The following is a 14020-nucleotide window of genomic DNA, read 5'->3' as shown; positions in this document are numbered from 1 at the left end:
ATCTACCTGCCTTTAGGGGATCCCTTTTCAACGTGTATTCTGCAACATATACATCATGATGACAGTAGTGACGACTAATAATACTTATTTAGAATAATTTTTACAAAGATTTCATAAAGATGGGAGGAGTAAATATATGTTTCAGTAGTTGCTCATTTGTCTTCTACTGCATTGGTGGGGGGGAGAAGAGGAATAGTATAATCTGTATTTCTGCGCCTTCCCCTCCCCGTTCTTTTTTAATTCAAGTAGATGGATTAGATTATATTGAGGAAATAGTACATGTTCTCTTTGAAATACTATGAAAATCATTCCTTCCATATCTGAAACACTGTGGCACTTCCAGCAAGAATTCCTTCTCTTTGTATTTGTTCTGATCTAGCACTTCTTCTCAAATTCATGTTTCATAACTGCTATTTCTACTTCCTCCTATAGCACAATGAGTACTAAAATATTAGAATACAAGTGTGGCAGATTGCACTGTGCATGATGCTGAGAAGATATCAGTACAAAAGTGATATAAACTGAGTCTATTATTGTGCCCATTTGTTGTCCTCATTAAAATTTTATCTATAAATATTCTTGGGTTAATCTTGCTTAATTGAATTCCATGATAAATTTTCTGCAGACTTGTTTTCTCCTCTACTATTTTATAAGGCAATATTGCTGGTCATCATGACCATATTGGTCTTTAACACTTTGTAAATGAACTTGTGCTTAAAAATGAAGTTGCTGGGGCGGCCAGGTAGCACAATGAGTAAGAGCACTGGGACCAGTGTTGAGAAGACCTGGAGATTGAATCCCGGGCTCAGTAGCACCCACCCAGAAACACCTGGCCATGTAACCTTGAGCAAGTTACTTAACCCCAATTGCTTAGGGGTGGCCAGGTGGCTCAGCCAGTAAGAGCCCGGCTCCAGTGTTGGGATGACCTGTATCAAATCCAGGCTCAGATACTCAGCACCACACCCAGACATAACTGGCTGTGTAACCTTGAGCAAGTTACTTAAACCTCATTGCTTTAAAAAAAAATGAAGTTGCCCCCAGCCATCATTTCTCTTCATTTGGACAGGTAATCAAGCTGATTGAGTTGGGCCCTTTGGATCCTCTTGTTTTGGAACTATTTTGTACTGGTTAAACTTCTCTATCAATGATAATGAGAATCAATATCATTACTTTTCCATATTTCAGAGTCAATAGCCAATGTTTAAATAAGCTGAGCTGAAGAATCTTCCAATTCTCACATCTTCTTTATGCTTTCTTCTAATTGGATGTTAATTTTTATGCTTACTCTGAGCAGTTCATGGCCTGAGAGAGAGAAATTAGGTTGCTTGGGTTTTTTCCTGTTGGTTGAAATAAGATCAATTTAACTTTTTGTGTATATCTTTGGTGCTCACTACATCCCATACTTTCAGTCTCTCTTCTTGAAGAACATTTTATCAGGTACAGTCATAAGACTTCTGAATCATCAGCAAGTTGTGTCTTATATTCTTTGACTCCAAACCACATTTTCAAACATAGCTTTTGTTATTGTGTCCTATGCCCATATTTGCAGCAAAAGAGTCAACTATCAAGATACATGTTGATATGTTTTATAGGACCTTGGAAAGTTTGTACAGTGTCTCTACTTCTTCATCTTCAACAATTGATATAGGTGGATGAATTACAATAATCTTCATGGGGATTCCTTTGCTTAGGCTAATCATGAGCAATGAAAGGCAAAATGACCAAGTGTTCTATGAAATGATATTTTTATTACTTTTGGTCACATAATGAAACCAATGCTGCCAACTCCTTTATTTGCTTTTCTGAGAAGAACCAATGAGCTGTCCTTCCATTTAGATTCAATCTTCCAGTTTTATTTAGTGTGATGTCAAAATATTCACATATTTTGGTTTTTTAGTGGTATAAAATTTCATTGGTCACCGCACAGAAAAGTCTTATGTTTAGAATGCTTGTTTATAAAATCAATTTTTATAGATTATCTAAAACTGTGAAATTCTTATTTTATTTTAATCATCATCATTATAGCTAGCATTTTATAGCACTCTAAATTGGACAAAGTTTGATCCTCCCAACAACTGTGTTAGGCCTATCTCCATTTTATAGGTGAGGAAATCGAGGTAGGTAGAGGTTAAATGACTTTCCCAGGATCACACAAGGCAAGTGTCTGAGATAGCATCTGAACTCAGGTTTTGCTATTTCTAAGTCCCAGTCTATTCACTCTACCACCTAGCTGCTCTTCTTTTACTACTCCATCACCATCATCATGATAATAGAAAATGCCTACATATGCCTAATAAATATTTTGTATTTTTCATTCTTTCATGGTTTCTCATGAGCTGAAGAAGTTATTACCTAGTCACTAACCTGCTATCAAAGAACATTTTCACACTTAGCTAGACTGGTATTTGATCAGCAAACACAGCTAGAGTCTAGGAGTGTACTCAAAGCCTTTCCAGCTTAGCAAAAGATGGCAGAATTTGTGTTTTATTCATAGAGGCTTTGAGGAGAGAGGGTCACCTCCATACTAATTGCTTTATATTTACCTATATGTGTAGATATTGTATCCACTGTTCAGAATGTAATCTCCTTGAGGGCAGGAACAATTTTGGTTTTGTCCTTTGATTCTTAATAGAATGATATGTCCATGGCAAGCACTTAATAAAAGCAGTAAATTCATTTGAGCCATGATATAGCATAAGACCACTGACTCTGAAGACAGAGGATCTGGGTCCAAATCACGACTGATAAAATCTACCTATGTAATCTTTGACAAATAACTAATCCTTCCTGGGCCTCAATTTCCTTCTTCTATAAGGGTAACTACCTGGTTGTTCCTCCTAGCAGTAGATCTAAGATCCCATGACCAATGGAATTGGACTTGACTAAGATATCAGAATTGGACTTCAGTTGAAGAGGTGCTACTTCCAAATTAAAATTGAAAGCTATTGGAAAAATGGCCCCACAAGACAAGATAAGTTTCAAGAGGTATAGTTATAAGAGTATATACATTTACAGATAAAAATCAATGCAAATAAAGGACAGAGAAAAGACTGGAAAAGCATGAATAAAGAAAAGGACCTAGATGTAATAGTTGATTCAAAGTTGAATATAAGGCATTGAAGTTTTAGGAAAAAAGCCAACATGATATTGCATTCTAATAAAGGAATATGTTATGCTGGTGAATAACACATCAATTATGCTCTGTATTAGTCAGAGTAGCATTTCTAGTGATAATGAACATACATTTTTAAAAAATGGAAGACCTGGAATGGGTCCAAAGAAGAGAAACAAATGTGATTTAAGGGATAAATCCTATAAAGGTTGAAGAAATTGAAATTGTTTAGCCGAAGAGAAGGAGAAATCAAAGCATTTGATATTTAGAAGGGATCTTGTGGAACCCTTCCAGTTTACCAATGAAGAAGATAAGGAACAGAGAGCTTTAGTAACATCCTTAAGGTCACGCTGTTGATTAGTAGCAAAGGTGAGACTAAGCCCAAGGTCTTTTAGTCCAGTGTTCCTTTTGCTAGATCAACCTCTATAAAAAAGGAATCGATTACTGCCTTAAACTACATTAAGGATTTCCACAGAGGGGTATGATAAGTTATTATTCATGTCAGTAGAAACAGTCTTAAAGTAGGGAAAATTTTGGTTGAATATAAAGATCATGAAGAAATATTTGGTTAGAAATACTACAATGGGCTTCTTAATAGGGTGGCACAATCTCTTTGGTTAACTATTTTCAATATGAGAAAAGACAAACATTTGTCAGCAACATTCTCTATATTTACTTGCCAGTTAGCATTGCCTGGAACCATATTATTTTTCCATTCCCTTCCAATTCCGTAATTTTATTCTGTATTATATATTTTCACTGTGCTTTTTTTAAACCTAAATATATTTACTGTTGGGGTTTTTTTTGTAAGAATTAGGGATGAATGCTTCCTTTACATATAAATGAAATGTGTACTCAGCTACTTAAACTTCCATTTATCTTTTATTTTTCAAATTAATAAATTGCTAGCTTAAAGAACAAAAGTGTACTCTTCAAATATTTCTCAGCAATTACCTTTTAAAGGCTTCAGCTGAATTCACATGAATAAAAGTTCTACCCCTATATGGTCATTTCAGTGTTATTTGTCATTATATGCCCCTCTTTACTTGAGTCAATAATTTACTATGGGTTTTCCTATTACTTTGCAAAATAAAATATACTTCAAATATTTTATAGGATTTGTTTCTTTACTTAAAAGCTAATTATACACATTTCATATTCCTTCCTGAGTACTATTTTTTTCTGAGTACCACACTAAAAATATCATGATAAGGTCATAGACCTAAAGTTTAAAAAAAATTAACTCAAAATACAGTGAAATGGAGTTCAACTAATCTTTATGCAAATTTTTACTAATGCATTCAAATACATATTCCTCTACATAGTTCATTTTTGTAAAGACCTGTCAATTTTCATATTTTTTTCTAATGGCACTTGAGAGATATTCTAATTTATTTTCAACAAAGAGCCAATAATTTCAATAAGAAAGTAAAACAGCTATTTCATAAAAGCTTCAAATGGTAGATGTACTGTGCTTTTAATAGAAAAAAAAAGGTTTCTTTTACTGACTAAAAAAAAAACTGTAAAATTTAGGCTCCTGGGAAAAAATGTTTTAATTTCCTTTCATATAGAAGCATACTAAAAGCTAACTAGTAATAGAAGGGCAGGGGGAGCTATTCTCCATCATTCTTCTAATGAAAGATATATAAATCATTTCCATGTCAATTGAGCAGAGTGTGAGTTTTTCCAAAACATAAATCTTCTCTGAGGCTGAAACATAAATCTTCCTAGAGGTCTTAAGCATCAGCTCTCCTGTATTACTGTACAGAGGTGATAAAAATAACCTAAAATACAATCACTGTGTCTCTTTTTCTCAATTAGTTATTTATACAGACCTTCCTTCTCAACAAGCAAAGACCCAGGTAAGTACAATTTTGTTTTAAAGGAAAGAATGCATTCATTCTACTGGTCTATTATGAGAATTAATAGATTAATACTGTTAATTACAAAGGGTGAGATGGATCATGAAGTTCAGAATGTTAGCAATGAAATAAATAAATTTATTCATTTATGCACCAAGTTATCCAAATTCAAATGAATGACAAGAATGGCATGTAAATAATATGTGTCAAAGCGACAAAGAGTCTCAAATAGATTAAATTTGATTTTTTAAAATGGTCATGCCTCTTAGAAGTCTGTGATCATATATGTATGTTAAACATGCAAATGTATAGGCTTACATACACAAAAGCATATATTCCTGGTGAAAAAATAATAGCTAGCATTTATACAACATTTTACAGTTTAGAGAATGCTTTACATATGTCATCTCATTTAATCCTCTCAATAGCACTGTCAGGTAGGTGCTATTTTTATTGCCATTTTATAGATGAGGGAACTGTGATGGAGAGAGGTTATGTCTTGCCCAGAGAAAAACAGCTAGCAAATGTCGGAGGCAGGATTTGGACTTAGGTCTTTCTGACTCCAGGACTAGCATTCTATCCAGCAGGCATCCTAACTGCTTATGGATTATATTGTTTGAAAATGCAACAAATGCCATTCTGAGCCCAGAAGCATTATTCAGCAGTTCAGCTGGTCTTTGGACAATTATTGTTTAAACGTTATGCACAGCAAAGCATTTTGACTGAATTTCTGAATAAATCAATAGAATTTTTTAAAAAAATCTATCAAGTAGATTTTTCTAAGTTATGAAAATACTATTAGACTACTCGACCTTGGTGGCTTTGTTCCTTGTGCACATGTTTGATTTGTGTAATATGCCCCACTACCTCAAGGGAAGGCACTGAGGAGGAAATGGAAAAGGTACTGGATTTGGAGTCAGAGAACCTGGGCTTGAATCTCACCTCTGACAATTACTATCTGTGTGCTGGACAACCCACCTCTTTGGGCTTTGCTTTTCTCTTCTATAAAATAGGGGAGTTAATGGTCTCTAAAGTTCCTTCTGTCTATAAATTTATGATCTTATGAACCAAGGTGGCCTGGAAGTCCCTAGAGATCTAAGGTATCTAGAGTACCTTGTTGGAAGAACACTTGACACTCTTTCAAGTAAGTTTGAAAAGAACAATGAAAACAGAGTAAAATATAGCCCAGTGTGAACAAATAGAGACAATGGCAAAGCAGAGGCAAGCTGGTAGGTATATTACAGGATGTCTGAAGATAGACTTCCCAAGGTAAAGAAAAGTGAGTTACTTTGCAAAAACTAAAACCTTTTTTCCAGGACGAGCCTCTGTGTATGCAAAAACCAGTGAACTGCAGGCATATGAAACAAGCCTTAATAAGGAGAAATTCCTGGTTTGGCACTTGATTGCCAGAGATAAAAATTCTACAGGAAAGGAGTGCAACAACCATTGGTCAAACTAGAAGAAAATATTTTCTGAGTAGCATTTAAATATCTGTCTAGGAGAACTGTAAGTACCCTAAATGGTTTAGAAAGGCTGGCTAAAGACATTGCAGAGAACAGTGGAATCTGGTGGAAGCAGGGCAGGGAATTTCCTGGGAACCATAGTAAATCACATTGGGCAAGACTCATTAAGAAATCTTTACAAGGAAGCCAATTCCAAGCATAGGAAATGTCATGGACAGAGTCATAGAAGCAGAAAAATATAGGATTTGACACCACTGAGGGATGGCAAATAGTCTAGTTGACTGGATAATATGTTATGGTAAGGGAAGTAGTAAGAGATAAAATTGGAGAGGTAAATTGGATTCATATCACAGAGGTTCTTGAATGCCAGATTAAGGAGTCTGGAGTTTTATCCTATAAATGACTGGAAACTATTAAAGGTTTAGACTTGATGTCTGGAATAACTTGCTAACACAGTTGTCCGGTGGTGGAATGGGCTGCCTCAAGAAAGGGTGGGTTCCCCTTCCTTCAACATCTTCAAGCATTGATAAGTGGAATGAGAACTTATAAATCATGTTATAGTGGGGATTTCTTTTGGGTATGGATTTGACTATATGATTACTGGGGTTCATACCAGCTCCCAAATTCAACAATGCTGTGTAAATATATAATGGTCTATGGTTTCACTTTCTTTTAATAAAATATTCATCTAATATATTATAGCCAGCATGTTTTTAAGTAGTGTTAGGGTAAAAATGGTGGGAGTTGATGTTAATCTTCCTATGCTTCAGTGAAAAGGTTCTCTTAGACTTCTGGGTGGGAACTCAAATTCCACATTAAACACTTAACAATGATTGTTGATTGACTACACGGTAAGGAGCATGATGTAGCAGCAAGCACCCTAGCATACCCAAAGTGGCTGCCAACACAGGTTCTTAGATCAGCTTTTCTAAAGGAAAGCAACTAAAATGGGTTAACAATTTTACTTTAATCAATCAAACATATATCATTTACCTAGTTCAGGGGAAACAGTCAGCACCCTGAACTTCAGAGATACAAACAAGTTACAACCAGAAGTTACAAGCAGACAGAGAAACAGATCAGCACATAGGCTTCCAACTGTCTGACCATTGCATCCATACCTAGTCAGTTACCAGAGAGGGAAGGGCCAACATCTGGGCTTTCAAAGCCGGGGGGCTCAATAGCTGCCGAGAGTCTTGTCTGGTCAAATCACAAAACTCTTCTCAAAGTGAGCCCCAAAACAAAATCTCACATCAGGGTATATATAGCCTTCTCCTGGCTCAGAGAATGTCACAACCCTCTTGACCCAGTGCCCAATCAAAAAGCATCCAGGTGTGGGCATTCCTGAAAAACAAGCCTCCCGCCACAGGCTTCATGTAACCACATTCAGCCTATTAGGGGGCAGAGCATATTTTCAAATCGAGGAAGGTTCTCAGAGTCACTTAAGCCTATCAAAGGGTCTAGGGTCAGGGAAGATCTTAGATTCCCATTCCCATAACACATGACACCTCTCCAAAATATCCATTGTGACAGAGAAACCTAGGCAAAAGGCTACAGCAATATTTATGTAGCACCACAAGGAGCTATTCAATAGTTTAAAAATCAACAAATCATGGTTTCATCCTTAAATAATCACTTGGCCTATTTTTGAATATGTTATTTTCTGAAATAACAGAAAGGTCCTACAGATTTGGCCTCAGACAGCTTACAAAGAAAGCATGCCAAGGTTTTACCTATCTAAATAATTAGCAACTATTCTGCACTTTCAAGCATTGGCTTGTTAAGGTAGTCACTTGTTTTATGAATGACCAGCTGAGAGTTGCCTTACAAGCCTGTTTAGACTTGTAGTATGTAATGCAATTTCCTCTGGGGGTTGGGGGGGAAGTTATGCTCTATCTCATGCATAGTTCTCACTTGAGCTGGATTTATCTAGGCCTCCAAGAAATGGCATTTCAAATATCTGTTTAGTAAGCAAGTCTAAGGTACTTCTGCAGATGACTGACTTAACCCTTGGCTTCTGTGCAAACATTTGGTGCCATCTGGATGAGTAGTTTATAACTCCCCAAAAGGACAGAGCCAAAGGAACATAGATGGACAGTCATTTTCCTGGGAAATAAAAGTGAGAGATCAGGTGTCAAGTGGAATAGTTTTCATATACTTTACAAGAGAGATGACTGCACTACCTTCCTTCATCTGTCACTGCTCTGACAGGACGTGCACAGGCTTAAGCTGTAGATGCCAAAGAAGGAACAAGAGAGAGAGACAGAGAGAAATTTAGCCAACTATGTCATTTCAGCAACAATCCCTGCCTTGCTTCAGGAGCCTCAACTCAGTACCTTGACAAAAACCATATGGTAAAATAGCAAAACTTTATTGAATAGGGGACCTATTGATACAAAGGAACAATTTTAGGAGGCATTAAGTAAAAGCATAATATATATTTGCAGAATTAATATTTTAAAATCAATTTATAGACATTGTACGTATTTTCAGAATTTATCAATGTATGGATCAGCTTTACTGATTTTCTTTCACATTCCTTTTTTTTGCTACACACACACACACACACACACACATGGAATGACTCTCTGGAAGGGGGTTAGAGAAAAGTGCCTAGCACATGGTAGTTACTTAAAATGCTAGTTGATTGACTACTAGTAGAACAGTTCTAGTGGGAGATGAGGAGAAAATTGGTGATATAAAAAATAAATCAATAGAAATTTATTTAAAAATAAAATAAAATATACAGACAGGAAGCCATAGAATTGAAATTTATTGTATCTAGCATTTGTTTTTTAAATGTCAGGAGAAAAATAATATAAATGCTACAATTAGAATAATATGAAGGAAGCACAAAACAGCCTTTATTAGAGCATTGCTTCTGTCTAAACTATCATGCTTCCATTAAGTAGATCCGTTTCCCAATTCTCTCTTAAAATATATCTGTCAGATAAAGTTTTGTGAATTCTATGGTGTGATGAAGGAAAGTTCTGTAGAGGTGAGGTTGGGGAGTTTTAAAGATAAATGATTTCTTCCATTGATGCCCATTTTGGCCTATATCACTTTGTCATTGAGGGGACCCATGAGAGACAACTGTAGGGGTTAACTAGAAGATTTTTTTTCTTTTTTGTGAATTGACTTCACATACACACCTTGTTACCTGAGTTTCAATACCACTCACCAAACCCCTTAAGGAAATTCTTATTGTTCGGATCAAATCATCTCTCCTTGTTTTAAAAGTTCATTCCAGCTGTTTTAGCCACCAGAGTTATATGCATTTACTCAAGCCTTTTCCTAAACCTAGGCTGCTTCAGTAACATTGCCAGGCTATGAAATATAGGTGCTTGTTAAATTTGGAATATTTCTCCTGTTTGTGAACCACAAAACCCTTCATCTTTGACAAAATTGTGCATAAATGCCATAGAGAGGTTACAGGATTTGAGGGACAGGTACAAATCTTAATAGCTGATCATGACCATAACTGAACCTCCAGTCCCTAAGGATTACAGATAAAACTTTACAGGAACTAGAGTTCTTCAACATGTTTTATTCCTTGTTCTGGTCATGCTAGAGTTCTAATAACAAATTGTTCTTTTGATTTCTAGGCAGGTTCTAGTTTAACTTTGTTCTGGGGTTTATCAAATCTATAAAAGGTAAAATTTTGTTTTTATTTTAATTACTTGAAAAGGACACTGAACATGAAAAGGATACTATGGTAATTTAAAATCTGAATACTAAAAGATTTTCAAAGATTAGCTCTTTTGAATATCTACATTTCAAATAACGTGCCTCTACAGTGATTACTCAAATGGATTGTTTGTATTGCCTTCCCTAAAACCAAAGCTTAAAGCTCCAAAGCTTCATTTGTTTAGTATCCCTAGGTACATTGCATATTTTTTCAGCATAGTTCCTCCATATATGAATAAAATACATGCCATTCATGTCAGAGAGGTTGTAAAGACTAGTTTCATATATTAATGAGTGTAGCCACAATGGGTCTTTAGAGCAGAAGTATGAATTCTGTCAAAGTCACAGGATCACTTAATAGTCCATGGAATTCCTGCCCTTTCCTGATGTGACAGAGCCCCAGTTCACAATAGTGCAAGACATTCTTTTAACTTGACCTTCCTTGATGGGTTGGTACTTTAGAGCTGATAATTTAAAATATTTAATATGTGCTATTAACTGCTGCTGCTCTTTCTATGTATATTAATTGACTGTTTTAAATTGAATACTTTCACCTAGAGGGCACCATTTTTATAAACTGAATGAATAAATAAGTAATGTCAGCATCAGAAAAATTATAGCTACAATTGATCTTAAAAAAAAAACAACTTTATTCAAACAATTGCCTTTTGCTTTTATAATCAGGAAGATGAAGTCATTCTTAGACCAAGAATTTTTAATGAAATATTAACCTTTAAAGACTCAAAAAGTCTATAATATAAACAGTGCCCAAATAGAATATTGATATAGTTATGATTCCATACTTAATAAATAAATAATGAACTACTTAATCCTAAAATAACTCCATTATAGATTCATTATCTGTTTTCTCATAAATTATTTTTCAAATGCTATATTCATTTGCAAATGTTAAAAACATACCACACAAATATCCTAGAATTCTGAGCAACATTTAGGTAGTTTGCATAGTTTTTTGTTTCTGTAAAACTTATTTTTGCACCAGTAAAGGAAAACTATGTTGCTTTCATTTGAATATAATATTAAATGTGTTTTTAAATTGCATCAAAATCTTACAAGAATAATCTCAATGGCACAACACATAAGAGGGAAAGCCCTGAATTGGTAGTTAGAAGCTGTGGGTTTTAATAACTGCTCTGGTGCCATCCAACAACCTTTATGATTTGGGACAAGTTCCTTGTCTTCTTTGGGCATTGCTGACATTATTGATAAATAATTTGGAGCTCTAAAAATTATGATTCTAGTTCCAAGTGTAGTGTGGGTAAAAATTTGGTTGAAAATATATGGGGGTTTTAATTTTTAAATTTGTATTTTGGTTTATACAAGTGCTTACGATTAAGGTTGGTGGTCCTGGGGGTCCCATTTCTCCCTAAAACAAGGAAAAGGGGGAAAATCACAATTACCAACTTTTATTTGCATTTTATTTCTTACACTTCTAGAGATGGTTGGAACCAATAACCATATATAATGTCAATTTTTGCAGTTATGGAAAACAAGATCTCATTTCAAGAAAGTATTGTATAGCATGAAACTGTATTATGTTCCTATTCCCTCCCACAATATAAAAATCACCTTTCATACCCACATGCTTTTTACAGAAGAAGGACAGGTTTCAAAGCAACCAAAATAATCTAATTTTCTAATCTTTTGTCTGCTAATCCAAAATTAGAATGAATATCTTTTCAAGCCTGGTGGCTTGCCAACAGGGCAGCTGGGAAATGTCACAGCAGCAGATAATTTTTCTGATGCAAAGTTACTATTAGGATCAGCAGAAATAATAAGTGGCTCAACCCACTTCATGCCTCCCAGCTGCAAGAAGATGGCCTGCTGCCTCTTCTAAAGAATATCAGAGCAGGCAGCTTCATAAGTCTATACAAATTGCAAATATTGAACTTATTTCATTGACCTTTGAGTAAATTCAGATAATCAGGTATAACTAGTAGACTAAACAAATACATGGACTTTGGGTGAAGTATCTGAGAAATTGACAGGTTGCAATCTGCCTCACTGGAGGGACTTCCCATTTGACAATCCATTTAGATATTTTTGAGTATCTGAAAAATCGATCACATAAATTGAAAGAACAAAAGATGAATTTTATTAACCTCAACAATACATTAGCAAACTTATTTTTTTTATCTTTAGTGCTCTCATTCTAAGTGTTGGGGCACTGAAATAGACACAGATAGAAATAGAGAAACAGATGTCATCGCTTAGCCTTGACCACACTTTGGATGTTGATACTAACCCCAAATAGGGGGTGGGCCTAAGGCCCATTTTCCAGATGATGCACTGGTACGTAATATCTCAAAATTAGGAATAATGGAACTCTTAGCTACATGTAACAGAATTCTGAGCAACAATTAGGTAGTTTGTATAGTTTTTTATTTCTGTAAAACTTATTTTTGCACCAGTAAAGGTAAACTCTGTTGCTTTCATTTGAATAGAATATGAAATGTGTTTTTAAATTGCATGTTTGGACCCTGTAGACAAGTGAACTTCTCTAGCTGTAACTAAAAGAGGACAAAAACTCTAAAATCAAGCTTTGGGAACAAATGTTAAGTTGTCATTTTTAACAGCAAGGAATTCATGGACTCTAGAAAGAAACAAACCGTTGAGAACAGAAGACAAGATGAAGATGTATTCTATTATCATCAGAAAGTCACTGTACGGCCCTTGTCTAAAAAGTTGAGACCAGTGACCTTGCTCCATTTAATGCTTGCTTTTTAATTTTTCTTTATTCTTCTTTCAAAGTCATTGCCAATATGCTATTACAGGATAGTTAATGAGGAAGAGTGGGGATAAATGGAGCGAGCAATCTGTGGAGCAAAGTTAGTTATCTCCCCCTGACAACCACCTGCTTCACCTTCAGATGCACACCTCATTGCTACTGGCACTGTTCCCACAGCTGCCTTGGGAGGTTTCACCTAGTGTGATGATATAACAGCTACTGCTGTCAAGCAAGCGGAGGGGACGACCCTGTTGTAGAGCAACACAAGTTGATAGTGAGAGAGACCTAGCATGTTAATTGTTTTCAGGGAGATATTAAAATGATTGGAAAAGTATCTCTTGCTTGTGTGATTTTAACAGCAATTGGTTCATTTTAGAATTCATTTGGTGGTTAATACCCTTCTAGTGAAGATTAATTGCTGGGGGGAGAAGGGGAAAGGGGTGTGCATATGTGTGTTAGGGCAAAGATTTTCATTTATTCATGCTCAGCATTTCTTCTGGGAAATACAGTACCTTTTCTCCTTTCTGGCCACGTGGACCTGGAGGACCCATGTCACCTTTCAAACCCTGTACAAAAGAGAAGATCTTTGTAAACAACTTACAATAAACTTCCATTATTAACACAATTAGTAATGAAATAAACCAGAATTGACTAAATTCCCAAACTTGATTTCTCAGTTCATAGCAAGGGGAGAGGTAGAGACAACTGGCACTAAAATGATCAGCAACATCTGGGCTATGGTGGGGACAGAAACATTAAATCAGTGAGTGATCCAAATACTGCATATTTGTGCAACTTCACTTCCTGCTAAAATTACATTAATTCACCATCTGGAAGCACATCATTTAGAACTATATGAGCTTTTAAGTATCCACTTTAGATTAAATTTGTGGATGCTGTAAATACCCCTGATTTAGCTTTGATTTGGCCTTTATTAAGCTTGCCAAAAATTCAAGAGTTAAATCAAAAGCTTTTTTTGCAGTTTCTATCTAGAAACTAGAATGTGGAGGGGGCAGGGAAGAGGGGGAAGAAAGATTCACTCTCTCATAACCCTCAAAATGGGAGCAAAAAAAATCACTTTCCTGATTTAGATTTTTTTTTAAGTTCAGCCATGTCTTTAATCCCTATCTACCTTTGCCTTCCTTAC

At 35.5% G+C, this 14020-nt stretch overlaps 1 protein-coding gene across 1 annotated transcript in view; it reads right to left on the bottom strand.

The window, feature by feature from the left end:
• COL19A1 (collagen type XIX alpha 1 chain) overlaps window positions 1-14020 on the bottom strand; it is a 426484-nt gene that overhangs the window by 238408 nt on the left and 174056 nt on the right. The window contains exons 14-15 of the mRNA XM_069070725.1: window positions 13386-13439; window positions 11476-11511 (exon numbers count right to left, since the gene is read on the bottom strand). Coding sequence (XP_068926826.1) covers window positions 11476-11511; window positions 13386-13439 — 90 coding nt within the window. The remainder of the gene's footprint in view (window positions 1-11475; window positions 11512-13385; window positions 13440-14020) is intronic.

The sequence above is a fragment of the Petaurus breviceps genome, unplaced genomic scaffold (genome assembly GCF_028583685.1).
Source record: "Petaurus breviceps papuanus isolate PSGF00001 unplaced genomic scaffold, PetGlider_PUasm1.0 90822, whole genome shotgun sequence".
In the NCBI taxonomy this organism is placed as follows: Eukaryota; Metazoa; Chordata; class Mammalia; order Diprotodontia; family Petauridae; genus Petaurus; species Petaurus breviceps.
The sequence above is the reverse complement of the archived record's forward strand: the minus strand, read 5'-3'. Positions and strand labels throughout refer to the sequence as shown.